This window comes from Alnus glutinosa, chromosome 2, assembly GCF_958979055.1.
Source record: "Alnus glutinosa chromosome 2, dhAlnGlut1.1, whole genome shotgun sequence".
Lineage (NCBI taxonomy): Eukaryota > Viridiplantae > Streptophyta > Magnoliopsida > Fagales > Betulaceae > Alnus > Alnus glutinosa.
In genome coordinates, this window is record NC_084887.1 from 17,355,285 (window position 1) to 17,370,199 (window position 14,915).

At 38.2% G+C, this 14,915-nt stretch overlaps 1 protein-coding gene and 1 long non-coding RNA gene across 2 annotated transcripts; both read left to right on the top strand.

The window, feature by feature from the left end:
- Positions 1-210: 210 nt before the first annotated feature.
- LOC133859992 (uncharacterized) lies at positions 211-4,347 on the top strand. The gene is made up of 2 exons (XR_009898837.1): positions 211-3,478; positions 4,174-4,347. It is a non-coding gene; the product is annotated as an uncharacterized LOC133859992 (long non-coding RNA).
- Positions 4,348-6,888: 2,541 nt separating this feature from the next.
- LOC133860322 (uncharacterized) lies at positions 6,889-8,452 on the top strand. The gene is made up of 3 exons (XM_062295949.1): positions 6,889-6,913; positions 7,010-7,088; positions 7,174-8,452. Exons 1-3 carry the CDS (start codon positions 6,889-6,891, stop codon positions 8,081-8,083), a joined length of 1,014 nt encoding a protein of 337 aa, XP_062151933.1. The 3' UTR covers positions 8,084-8,452.
- The last annotated feature ends 6,463 nt before the right edge of the window (positions 8,453-14,915 follow it).

The window sequence follows — 14,915 nt, forward strand, 5'->3', positions numbered from 1 at the left end:
TAGTAAAAGATTGAGAAGAAATAACAGTTCAAAGGATTACAACAATCTTAAGAGAGTTTTTAAATAATAGGAGATAAGGACGGTACGTAGAAATTATTGTCTTACAAGATGAACTACTTTTGATTCAAAGAAAACATAAACTTGCAAATAGGACCTTTTCTGCATCATTCCCGGAGAGTTCGGTATGCTTATACCTGCGTTTTATAGTACTGCAGTTAGTTATTTATTTTTGTTAGTAAAGAATTTCTAGATCAAATAGAATACCTGGCTAAGCCTCTGGGCGGAAAACCCTAAGGTTTTGGACTGCAAGCAAGAGATCCCTATGTTGTTCTCGGAGTCGGTTGGTGTTCTGCTCCAAATCAGCATACCTCTTTCCCAAGTCTTTCTCATACGAATCTACCACCTTCTTCAGCTTTTTATTTTCTTGCTGAAGAACCCGATTCCTTCGCCTAAAGTCCATATACATTCGCTGCAAAGTCGAAATTTGAGCTTTCAGCGTTTGAACTTCATTTCCCCGGACTTGGAGACGCCGAGCCATATTTGAAACCGAAGAGGCGCCCTGAATATTGAAAGCCAAAGAATCATTGATGGCTTGAGCATCAGTCCTATCCGCCAACAACTTTTCGTCTCGAGGAGTTATGATGCCTTCAGCCACGGATGCAGCTACTGCATCATTCAGCATCACAGAGTCATTAGTCAGAAGAGGACCTCTCTGAGATAGGAACAAAGGACGCCAAATTTCTGGTACTACAGGCGCATCATTTAGATCAAAATTATTTTGAGAGGATGAGGAAGCCATTTTTAGAAACTAAGGAAATGATGATACTCCTCAAAGAACCTGAAGGAGAAAAGATAGAAATGAAGGGGTTATTGGAAAAGATCTGAAGAAAAGAGGACTTAATCAGTGAACGAGACGCAATCTAATCAAACGTCATTCTGAGCGTAGCTGCCACTACCACTAGCAGACAGCTCTCGAATCACGAGCTCTCTCATTTATCAACTTTCACCCTTTTCACCTTCTCGAATTCCGAATTCACCCAATGGCTTTTCCGGATTTCTCGCCGCACTTTTCGCACCTTGCAGAGCTGGAAGAGCATCTCGAGATAGAGCTGGATGAGCATTCCGAGAAAAGGAGAGAGCGTTTCACGACCCACTGTCGGCACCACTTGCACCGTCCCCTCTCGAATCTCCTCTATAAATTCACTCATCTTCTCCCTTGCAAAGCACACCTTTGAGCTCTCAACCCTTCACACTTTGAAAGCCAAAATTTTCCTTCTGGTTTAAGCCTATCATCACTTCTTGAGAAGAAAGATGTAGTATCACCACCTCAAACCTAAATCAAGAAAAATGCAGCATCACAACCAGATTCACAAACAACGAAGCAAGATTATTTTTGATCGTGTCATCCAGAAGCAAGATTATCCTTGATCATGCTTCTAAGATGAAGTATCTTTCTCTTCCTTCGCATCACCATAAACTTTTCTGGCATCTACTCTCAATCCGGTGATGGCGATCTATGACAGAAGAGAGAGAGCACTACGATATGAGTACCGCACTCATATCCTTTCTGGATTGCTTGCCTCGCCTTCCTCTTCTTCCTGGTTTCCATGTTTCTATTTGGCAAGCCTTCCACCAAGATTATCAGAAAACATCATCACAAAAGAGATTTGTTGTGCAAGAAATTTTCCTATAATGAGAAATGAAATGTTTTCTTTTCTTCAAACTACACCTCGGCTTAATCTGTCATACTCCTTGTTATAATGAATTTAAAATTTTATATTTGATAATTATCACACGGTGCAGTATACTTGTTTAGCTTTCTTGTTTAATAATTAGATGCCTTTTGTAAAAACTGTATCACTAGACTTAAGATTTAGGAATCTAAATCTTCCCTTAATGTAAACTTTATGCGAAGCATAGTTTACGAATTTCGGGGACGAAATTCTGTTAAGGGGGGAGGAATGTAGCGCCCCAGTTTTTAAAACATATTAATAATTTGATTAAAGATGAAAAATGATTATTATGTGAATAAATAAACGATCAATTGTTTGATAAATATTTTCAACTGATTTAATAAACGGTGTTTTAATAAATCTGATAATCCGAAAATTTACTAAGTTAATAAAATAGGCAGATATGAATAAAATATCATTAATTATAATTCCCAACCAACGCATCACTTCACAGTTTTAATCTACTCGGTGTTCTTCAATCTGCCGCACTGAAACTCCTACTCTGCCTAATTATTCCCACCATTTTCTCCACTCCTCATTATTATAAGTCTATCGATGCAATGAGTAATTAGTGGGCAGCTTGTCATTGCACTCATGAATAGAATAAACTCTATAATATAATCATTAGTTTCCATTATTAGTTTATTAACCACATTATATAGTCGAACACTTAGTGGACAGCTTGTCATTGCACTCATGAATAGAATAAACTCTATAATATAATCATTAGTTTCCATTATTAGTTTATTAACCACATTATATAGTCGAGCACCTTCCCTCTGCAGACGCACTTCTCCTTCTTTTTCATTATGCCTGCTCCTTTTCTTGTTATCCCTTCTTTCCAGCACATTATGTTTAATGATATTATATTTATAAGTGGCCGACTATCATAATTGGAACACTATTTCCAGCACCTTCCTTCTCTTCCTTCATTATTTTATAACCCCACTTTAGTTCCTTAAGTTTCTTCTTCTCTGCCTTCTTCTTCACGGTGGCACAGTGAAAGTCAGAGCAATGAGAGCGTGAGATGTGAGAAGAGAGAAACTAATCGAGAGAGAGAGAGAGAAGTTGTCTGAGAGTGAGACTGAAACGGAGAGAAAGGCAGCACCTGAGAGATGGGAAGAGAGAGATCCGGGTGGCCCGTGAAGGTGAAACCCGGAGATACTGTAGCAGAACCTGTGACCCGTGACCCAGCCGAACCGTAGCAGATCGATCCAAACTCGGCCGGGTTCCGGCCGATTGTAGCAGACCCGAGAGTAGAGAGACCGTGAGATGTCGAGGGAGATCGGGAAGTTGAGGAGTGCCCGGACCCGATCCTCCGGTGGGTGGCGCCGACGAGGCCAGAAGACACCGACGACACGATCTCCGGCGAGCCCGTGAGAACCCATAGCCCAGATCCCAGCTACTGGTCAAAACCCATCTCAGACCCGGCGAGATCTAACCCGCAAACCCAGTAACCGTGCGTGAAATCATGACCCGAACCGTGAGACCACAGAGGCCCAAAACCCGTAGCCCAGACCTGCAGACCCATGGGCTGACTTCAGCCCAGGCCCGCTGAGCCCAAACCCGGCAGTGATCCCCAACCCATGACCCGAACCCGGAAACCTGACCCACTGGCGACCCGTCTCCGGTAGACACTCCGGCGACTTTTCCGGCGACTTTCCGGCGACCGAACTCACTATTTTCACTGGATTTTCTAGTAAAAATCCTTAATATGATGAACTGAGAAACTGTACAAAAAGACTGTGAGTATTCCTTACTCACTCAGAATGATCAAGTGGAGCTTTCCATAATGTTTTGATATCTGTTTTATTTAATAGTATGCAACTTGTTTGGAGCATATTGGTTGTAATATGACATGTTTTAGTATTAAGGCATAGAGACAGATAGGAAGCCCTGAGAGGGATAGACAACCCAGTTGGTGGGTTTGAAGCTCTGAGGGATAGACATTCTTAGATTTAGGAGCGATAGACATCCTCGGCTTTGAAGCTCTGAGAGAGATAGACAACCCAGTTGGTGGGTTTGAGGCTCTGAGAGAGATAGACATCCATGGATATAGGAAAGATACACATCCTCGGCTTTGAAGCTCTGAGAGAGATAGACAACCCAGTTGGTGGGTTTGAGGCTCTGAGAGAGATAGACATCCATGGAGTTTTGTGGGATTTGAGGCCCTGTGAGAGATAGACAACCCTAGTATGTGGGTTTGGTACTCTGAGAGGGATAGACAACCCAGGACTGAGGCCTTAAGAAAGGACCCTCAGTGAAAAGCCCGTAGAAAGAATAGAGATTTCGGAGTTTGAGTCCTTGGCATAAGTGTTTATAATTGTTCTCATATTGTTGCACTACACATTGTTGCATCGCATACTTTTAATTAAATCAGTAATCTTATCATTATTGAAAGCAGTTGACTGACCCATGTATTTATATATGGGCGGTATAGCCCATGTTGCAGGTACGAAAGTGTATAAAGCTCAAGGATAGGAGTTTGTTAACATTACAGGAATTAGAACTGTTCGATAATGTAGTTGATGATTGTAGTGAATTCTTGTATCAATTTGAAATGTAATACTTTAATTACGTTTATCACTCAATAAAGCTTTGATGTGTTATTTAATTCAAGCCTGTTGGATAAATTATATCTTCCGCTGCGAGAGTTTATCTCTGAGGTAGTAACGTCACGTGGAAACCGGAGGTTTCTGCTTACGAATTTGCTGGTTCAAATTTGGGGCGTTACAGTTTTACAATGGTTTTAATAGACACAAATCAAGAGGGTTTGATAGGTCATGCCTAGGAAGGATGAATTGCTCTACACCCTAGTTAGTTTAATTTAGGTAGAACAATTCATGCATTGCCAAAAGATGAGTTATGCTTATCCCTTGATTACGTGTAAGCTAATTATAAGATTTGATAACTTATACCTAGGAAAGAGGATCGTACCGCATTTTTGTGGTTAGGTGGACGATCCATACCAATTGAAGATAGGTTATTCTTATCTCTTAATAAAAGAAATTTCTTGATGACATCGTTGGGTACTTGACAAACACACACGAGTCATATCATTCATATAAGTGAAATTTCCATGTTAAATGCAATTTACCGTTATTACGAGAGTAGTGGTGAAATCAATTTTTTATATCTTCTCCATACTATCTTACTTTTACTTTTATGTTTTTATTTAGTTTCAATTATAAAACAAAAATCAAATATCTTTCCTGAATTAGATTAGAGTTAATTTCAATAACTTAACAATAACCCACAGTCTTTAAGGTTCGACACCCTCACATAAACCCTATTATACAAATATTCGTTTTATTACGAGTAGTTTATTTTATTATTGATACGCTTGTGACCACATCAGACACTCCTCCGAAAAAAGGGAAACCAAGCAAACCAATAACTACAGTAGGAAAAGAAACAAAAATAGATGGGTTGTGTCTTGTGCAAATCTTCCAATCCCTATATCAGTCAGTAAAAGTGAAAGTTGAAGTATTAAATTTTGCTTCTAGAATCAAGTTTGGATAGAAGCCAACCGGAAGGAAACTAAATGAAGAGGGCATTTTTGGTTTTTCATGCTGGAAGAGGGAGTAAAACTAAAAGAAAAAACTTTAGAGAGGGGCAGAAGATTTATTTTTGGGGATCAATTTATAAAACAAATGTATATTTCCTAGAGAATTTCAAAATTTTTGGTGGACATTAGCCCCAGCCACCGGAAATTAACATTACTTTGAAAGCTCACTTTGAAAACTCAGATCTTGGCTCTCTCTCTGATCAAACTTTTCCAGGTATGTTTTCGTTGTTTATGCTCTGAATTTGGGTCTCAGAACTTTGCTTTCTCTCTCTCTCTCTCTCTCTCTCTCTCTTTTTCAGTTACCAAACAGAAGCTAAGATTCAGTATTAGAATTCTCATAATTGTTGTAGCAGATTCTACTTTTGATCTTTACTGAACTTTGATGAAATATTTCGAGGAAGTCGGGGCATTAATAGATAGATTGGTAGAGCTTGCAGATTGTAATATGTGTAATTTGGGTTCAAGTAGATTTCTAAATGAGAGAAATTTGTGGGATGGTAGATTTTTAGGGTTTGGGCTGTAAGTTATGGATTTAATGACATGCTATGCAAGAATAAATAAATAAATAAAACTAAAAATAGTAATAATAATAAATCTTTCTTACGGTCTGGATTTTTGGGAAACAAAAGTTGATTGTGGTCTTATGTAGTATTAAGATGGCATCAAAGAGAAATAAGGGAGGACGAAGAAAACAGTTCCGGTCGGCCACGCTCCTGTCAATCAATGTATAAATCTCGAGAAATGCTATATATTACATTTATTTCATCTCTATTCTACTCTACTGGGCTGACGTGACAGTGCCATCAATCTTGAGATGGGGTGTAGTATACAGCATTATTCATAAATCTCCTTTGAATTAAGAGTGCATAGATACCGACAGTAGGCATCTCTTATTTCTGCTAGGACTAGGACTAGGACTTTAGAATTAAAAAATTTCAAATTGAAGTTAGATACTTGGCAAAATTTGCACAACAAAAAGATGCACGAAGGGTGTTTTATTGAACTCAATCAAGAATGGAAATGTAAAAGTCTTAGGCTATCAAGGGCAAGTGTGCAGCCACTTCTTGCTTAAATTTTGAAGTTTAGGACTATTGCCAAAGGTACCCTCCCAAGACCTATCTTGGCAAGGCTGACACTGGTTTACAAATGGAGCTGGAGCACTACTACAGTCCATGTAGAAGAAATTATTAACTTACCAACATATCACTGACTTTAAATGACTGAAAACTTAAAGAATATCCACTTGTACCTAAATCATATGTCTTAACATTTCTTTGGCTTCTAAGCTTGCTCTTTCTCAAGTCTTTTCTTGACTGCATATTACGGATATTTTTGCTCACCAGATGAAAGAACACTTCAGAATTATCAGTTTAAACTCATCCGATGTGATTAATAGATGACATTGTCATTTGTTAAGAGTTTCATGCTCATGCTTGAAGTAGGCAATATATACCTTTTTCTTTTGGTTGTGAAAATGAGAAATGCAACCCAACATAGCCAAAGAGTTGTGTCAGGCTTAGCCGACTGGAGGTTTGTTTCCATTGGTTTTGAATTGAAACATTGAAGACCGATAAACTTATTTTAAATATGGAGCCTGCTTGCTACTGTAATGGTTATAAACCTTAATCATTTACAGAAAATGTATTTAAAAATTTATCCACTTTATATTGCATTTATGTCATATTCGTAATTTTGAGAATTCATTCAGAAAAACTCTTCTCTCTCTCTCTCTGCAGTAATGTGGAAGCTTGGAAACAGATCGAAAGCTTGGAATGGGCCTCAAAAGTGTAGGGTCTCAATTTTGATCACGTCTCTCATTCTTATTATTCTAGTTTTAATCTCGATATATCGTGACAATGGTCAAAATTCCAGATTATCATCTGGACTTCTGAAGCAAAAATGGAATAGCTTAGAGTCTTTGGTGCAATTTCATCCAACTATTGAGGTCAAGAATGGAACGGAAATTATATGGCAAATACCTGATACACCAAAGGCAGTTATCTTTCTGGCTCATGGGTGCAATGGCAGAGCTGTAAACTTTTGGGACAGATCTTCTACCTGCTCTAATTGCATTGGGTTGCCCGAAGAAAGGCTTCTTGTCCTTCACGCTCTTGCTCGAAAGTTTGCTGTTCTTACCATATCAAGTGTGGGGAGATGCTGGACATTTGTGGAGGAAAGATTAATTGTTAAAGATATTTTGAAGTGGTGGGTAGAGAAAAATAAGCTTCAACAACTTCCTATTGTAGCTTTGGGAGCCTCCTCTGGAGGGTATTTTGTTTCTGTACTGGCCAATGAGTTGAAATTCAGTAGTATTACACTTATGATTGCTGAAGGCGTATTCGAAAAGATGGATATCAGTGAGGATTATCCACCTACACTGTTTGTGCACATGCCCAAAGATATATATAGGCAGCAGAAGATACATGAAAATTTGGAGCGTTTGAGAAATAAAGGTGTTGATGTGGCAGAGATTGAATGCATGGAGTTCCCCTTGTCTCCACATATTTTAGCTGACAGAATCCCAGGTATTGATCAAACTTTTTCTGCAAAGTTATTTGAGCTTCTCCGGGACAAGGGCTTCATTGATGAAAATGGATATATGAAGAATGATGGGCGTGCAACACGTTGGAAGGCAGCTCTCAGGGAGAATAAGACTTATTTCCCAGATCAGCATTTAGCACAACACATTCAGGAGGAACTGAATCTTGCATTCGCTTACCATGAAATGACTAGCTTGCATTCTGAGCTGATCTTTAAATGGTTTGAATCTCATATGAACTGATCAGAACTATATCGAGCCACATTTTCCTCAGACTTCGAGATTTCTGTGGAATAAATCGTGGCCAGAATCTGAAGTAATTTAGATGTACAGCTTATTACTAAGGGAAAAATACACAATCAGTCCTTGTGGTTGTGTAATTTAGATTGTCTTCCAAATTTATTCGCCAAGCTAGGGGCACGCACACTGAAGACAGATTGTAATGGATGAATCTGAGATTTTAGGTAAACGTTGCTTTCCATGGAAAGTAAGCCAATATCAATGTAAATGCTTTTTCATTGGACATTTTCTGGAATTACAATATTTTCTGGCCGGTGCCTTGGCAATTCGCTCTTTAAGGGCAATCATCAGAAACCATAATCCTACTTTCTATTTTTGGTCTGAAGGAAAGTGTCTAATTTTTTTTTTTTTTTTTTAAAAGATTAGGCTTCTATCATTTTGTTTAAACTCCCCTGACTTCTAAACTAATGGCTTGTGGAGCCTGGTCCGGACAGGCTGCACACCCTGTCCGGACAGGTACTTACAGGCTTGTTTTTGCCAAGCCTATCTGAACAGGTAGTAGGGCCCATCCAGATAAGAGTTCTAGAGAGAGATTTTTTTTGTGCATGTCCAGACAGCGCGTTAGCGTGTCCGGACATACGGGACATGAAGCTACAAAACCGTAGGGGCATCTGGACATAGTAGCTTTAAAGTTCTGGTTTTCTATTTAAAGACTTGTTATGAGACTTAATTGTTATGAGAAAATTGTGAAAAAACTGAGATATTTTCTAGGTTTTTTATAGAGGTTTTCTATAGAGGAGTTTGAGGGTTGAATAGTTTAATCAATGTTTGTGGATTGTAAAAGTCTCTTTTATTATTTTATGAGAAATGTGTTGCAACTCTATGTACGTAGTCCTTAACAGTGAACCACGTAAATCTTGTTGTTCTTGTGTAATTGCATGAAAGTCTTTCATTTTGCTTTTTTCTTATTTTTTGCATCCCACGAGTCTTGGAAAATATTACGTATTTTCTAACAACTTGTGTCAGAGCTCTTTTGGTTCGGGTTAGTGCAATAGCAAGAGAAGGAAGGATTGGAATCGAGAAGTTTAATGGCACAAATTTTGGGTAGTGGAAGATGCAGATTGAAGATTATCTGTATAGGAAAAAACTATATATCTGCCTCTTCTGGGGGAGAAACTAGACAATTTAAAAGCCAAAGATTGGGCCCTACTCGACAGACAGGTGTTGGGAGTTATTCGGCTAACACTGTCAAGATTAGTTGCGCACAACGTTATAAAGGAAAAGATCACAGCAGGTCTAATGGCTAGGGAACTCATAATCACAAATATGTATTTATAAATCATTTGTAAAATAAGTCTGTAAGTATTATACTTAGAATTTTAGAAGACTGCTAGGAGACTCCCGACACCAAATTCACCACAATCTACCCAAAATACATGTAACACGATATTAGTCTAAACTCATCAAAAGGCTATCATCTAGACTCTTGTCATTTTGGCATTTTAACAACATAATTTAAACATCATAATATCACTTGGATATTAGGAGGGCATATTTAAAAGTAGGTAAGTAGAATTTTCACGTATTTTTATACGGGCATTACTACAACATTTATATAGTCAATACCTAAAATATTTTTAAGAAAAATTGGCACTATGAAGACATTAGTATAGCGACCAGAGTAATAGCCAATGCCTAATATATTTTATATAAAACCAGGCGGAGTAAGGGCATTAGTACAACTAATGGCCTAATATATTTTATATAAAAATGGTCAGAGTAACAATGTTAATATAGCCAATGCCTGATATATTTTAATATAAAATGGGTAAAGTACTTATGTAATATCCAATTGAATTTGGGCATCACAACAACGCTATAGTAATTAATTGAAAACTAATAAAATATAAATTAATATAAACATAATTTTTTTTGTAGGCCTTTTGAGCACTTTATCTACGAAACTAAGATCAAAGATTGAAAGCTTATGATAAGAAATGTTAGGAATTGGGCCGCAAGGTACCGGCCCATTTCCTGAAAGTTGAGCTTAAGAGATTCAGCCCACCTAACTCCCAATTTGTTAGAGATTTTTCGATCACAACTATTCGAATTCCTTATCCGCCAAATAAGAATATAAAAAGAGAGAAAAGAGACCCAAGTATGGGTCCTAAGTATGGAAGGGAGCAACTTCTCATTAAATGGGTAAGGGCACGTATGGAGTGATTTGAAAGCCATATCTTCGCAAGACGTCTGAATGCGAACATAATCAATAATAATACAGTACAAAGTTCAACCTCGCCTGTTTCGTCAAAACTTGGTTAGAGACAAAAGAATAGAAACCGTTAAAGAAGTACACGAAAAAAAAAAGAAAAAAAAAGAGGAAAGAGAAGCAAGAAAAAGGTACCAGAGGAAACTTTAAATAGAGGAAGGAGCAGCACAGTAAGGGGACTTTTTTTCTCTCTCGGATGCTTTACCTCTTCCTCTTATTCTCTCTCTCTCTCTCTCTCTCTCTCTCTCTGGGGTTCTCGCCATACATTCTTCTTTCACTGCAAACACAAACATCTAACTTAATCATTGGAGTGTCTTCAGTCTAAGCTAGGGACCTTTTAACCATCTCCTTATATTGCAGGAACACTAATCTCCAACTGGGAACCTTAATAACATCTAGGAATAGCCCAAGTGAAGGATATCTCCTATAGAGATTCTCATATTTGACCCAAAAACTGTTCTAACAGTTTGGCGCTGTATGTGGGAACAAATTTTTGTTGTTTCTAACTTCAAATAAATAAATAAATTCAACATGGTGAACACAAGATCTAAAAGTGGAAAAGATTGGCTGCATTCTGTTTGACAAAATCACTTTGATGTAATGTTGCTACATAATTAGGGATGCCATTTATTTCAGAGTCTTCATGTCAGAAATGTGCTTCAAGAAGTTCAAAGAAGATTCTGTGCAGATTCCTAGTCAGAAAAGTCGGATCCCAAGCTTCCATCTGGACGGGCCCATACATGCATCCAGACGCCCATCAGTGTCTAGAAGATTCAAATTGTTCAAACTTGCATCCGTCCGGAAGTCGTAACAACGCATCCAGTCGCTCTTAAGAGTTCGAGAAGAATCCAGCGTTCAAATGTATCCGTTAGAACGATGTGTCAATACCGTCCAGATGCCAGTTAGTGTTCGACAAGTAAAAGGGTTTCATTCGCAGGCACAGATATGGAAAGACAGCTGCATCCATCCAGACGTCAAGTCTACACCGTCCGGACGCTATCTTTGATAAGGCAAGACGTGAAGAAAAATTGCAACCATCTGGACGTCAAGGCAACACCCTTCGGACTCTAGTCCTTATTATGATAATTGTGTGTAGCAGAAGTGCAATCATCTGGACTCTAAGGCAGCACCGTTCGGACATGGCCCTGATATGGTATTGCGTGAAGCACATTATGAAAAGCCAGTTGCACAGTTCACCGTCTGAACGGCCTCAACTTGAGTCCGAATGCCGCCCAGAGAACTCCGAATCAGAATTGTAAAAGGTCTTTGAAAATTATTTGACTTCTAATTAACTCTGTGTGTGAACAGTGTGTGTGAATAGTGTGCAACAAAATATTAAATGCGAAATTTAAAGGAGACAAATATTTTGTTGACGAAGTGGAAACTCAATTAAGAGAAAAACCACTCCGGGGCAGCCAAACCCAGGATATCCATTATTCAGAAGACAACGATAGTAACAAAGTAGTAGCACTCACATACCCCTGATACAGTGGTCGTACCTTGAACTCTGATGTGTAACCCAACAAGAACGCCTTCGAACCAGGTCTCTTACCTGAAGGGGTCTTCAATGGAATCCTTTACATTAAAGCCAATCACTAAGATAGACTTCACAGCTGATCAAATCACACACTGGCAAAAGCTAGAGAGCTAGCAGATCTTCAATATCTCCCTAAACACCCTCTCTAAGCTACAAGAAATTTACTACCGAATTCTTACAATTCTCAAGCCTAGGGACCTATATTTATAGGCTCCAGGTTCAAATGAGCGTCTGGCTTGATAAACCTAGGCGCCGTCCGGATGGTAGACATAAGGCGTCCGGACGGACAATTGTGCGATCGGCTTTCCAAAATTTCGCTGAAATTCTTTCCTAATTTGAGCTGCGTCCGGGAGGTCACACTTCAGCTATATGTAATTTTCATATTAAGGCTTCGTGCGTCCGGACCAAGGGATTGGTCATCAGGACGGTTGATCAGATGCACGTAATTTCCATATATGTAGCTCGCGCGTCCGGACCATGAATGCTGTCATTCGGACGTCTGAATTTTGAATGCGCAACTTGCCTTATGGATGAACGCGTTCGGATGGTTGCAGCGATCTTCCCATATTTGTGTTTTGGAAAGAAATCCCATAGCTGGTCGAACACTGAATGGCGTTCGGACAGTATTGCCACGTCGTCCGGATGAATGCACTTTGCTGTGCTGTCGCAAGCAACCAAAAATAAAACCTTTACTTCTGAAAATATATGTAGCAGTGCAAGTAAGGGTCGATCCCACAGAGAATATTTACCCTAGTTTTATGCTACGTGAATAAGGATGGGGAGTTTTGAGTATAACGAAAATAATTTTAAGAAGAACAACTAAGGAACAATTCAAATTAAAGTATAAATCAAAATAACAAACATTGGTCTAAGTCAACATCCACCATCAGATTTTACAACTGATCATTGATGCAAGTATATATCAATTCATGTTTTGAATATTCACCGTTAGAACTATTTTCCTATCTCTCCTTAGTCGTAGTTAATTAGAAGACAAGCACTCTAATTAACCCTAACTACTAAATATCCCAAGACAAGCGCTAAAGGTTTAATTTAGTAGCAGCCTTAAGAATTAGAAAGATCGATGAAATGAAACAACACAAGCACAAGCGGTTGCATTTAATTTCGTCGGGCGTTCTTCCTAAGATTTAATAATTTCTAACGCAGCAAATCATTAAATCTTAGTTACTTCACAAATTAGAGGGATCAAACAATTACAGGTTTGATATCTAACCCAGCAGTAAATTGCAAGGAATAATAAACTAGTAGGCCTCCTAGTAATTAAACGAGACAATCATGGAAATAGACACAGAAGAATATCTGATACTCAAAGCATAAATTAAATAATAAAAACAAATTAGATCTCACAATTTTATTGATTCCGAGGCTTCTATTTCCTTTGACCAATTATGAAAGTTTAGCCGTGCAGGGTCATAATTAAAACTAAAAGGAGAAGTTAGAGAAGAGGGAAGAGAATTATGATTTCTAGTATGATGATTCTCCCACTTTATACACATTCATCCCCCATATTAGAAGCCTACAAAATCTCCTAAAAATATGCTAAAGCTTATCCCTTATCTTCTAAAGATAATATTATAAAGCTTATCTCTTATCTTCTAACGATATTCTAAAGCTTATTCTAAAATAACAATATCCAAATCTGACTAATTAAGGAAAATATTAAAAATAAAATAAAGTCCTAATATAACTAGGAAGGTGGTATTTTCAGCTGGACTTTTGTGCACAAGATCTGAAAACTTCCACAAATAGACTGCTTATTAGAACGTCAACTTCAAGCCCGATTTCGACCTTGATTCAATTATTATCTCTCAAAACATAAAACATGAAAGTTGTAGATATTTTTCTTGGTGTTCCATAACATCTTGAATCATCTCAATCGGAGCTTTTATGAGAGAGTTATGCCCAGATTACGAAGTAATGTCGAAACTGTCCAAAATCGCTCAATTATCTTTGTTTTGCATTTAACGCCTCTATTGCATCCTAAATCAAAATAAAAGAATAATGAGTACATTTAGAAACCAAATAAGGAGTAAAGACTAAACATTAAAGGAGAAAAATATGATATTTTGCATTATCATTACACTTGAACGTTGGATTCTTTTCAAACTCCGAATAGCGTCCGGACGATTTGCTATTACGTCCGGACGAATGCAACCTTGAACAGTTCGAAGCTTCTAGACACTGATGGGTGTTCAGAAGGAAAGTTCTCGTTGTCCAGACGGATGATGCTTTGACAAATGAGTGTCTGAACGGTATATCTTGTCGTCTGGACGGATGCAAGGGAACTGAATTGACTGTTTTGAATTTTGCACAGAGTCTTCTTGAAGCTCATAACTGAAGTGTAGACTCTGAATAAAGCATCCTTGTGAAAGTAGCAACATTACATAGAAGTGATTTTGTCCAACAGAATGTAGCCAACAAAAACTAACAAACCCCCCTTTTGGCCATTCTGGGACAAAAATCACTCGACCGAGTTAAAAATACATTTTCGGTTTAAAACTAACATATACTCCCCATTTTTTGTCTCAAAGAGACAAAGGGTAAACAGAGTATAAAAAGACCACAGTAATAAAATACTCCACCTAGATGTTTTAGTAGGACAAGGGTAAACAGAGTATAAAAAATCCACAGACAAAAACGTTCTAAAATCCAAAACAATAGGAAAATAGGGAAGGGTTTGCAAATGGCCCAAAAGAGAGGAACAAAAATCCTCCAAGTACCAAATCCTGCTGATCCACTAAAATCAAGTAACGGAGAGAAATCGGTATAAAAAGCTGGATTTGTACTACTTCGGCTTCTAGCTTAGGAAGCCGGGAACCATGGACTAAAAAAACCTTCAATCTCTTGATTTTGAAAAGCCTGAAACTGATTATCCGGCGATTGAAATCCTCTAAGCAACTGGTCTGCTAGATAAATGAGGAGATTCACCACTGAACCTCTAACTGATACAAATTTAAGGGAATGCTACGGAAGACTCTACATGAGCTAGGGGAAAAGGCTCATCTTAA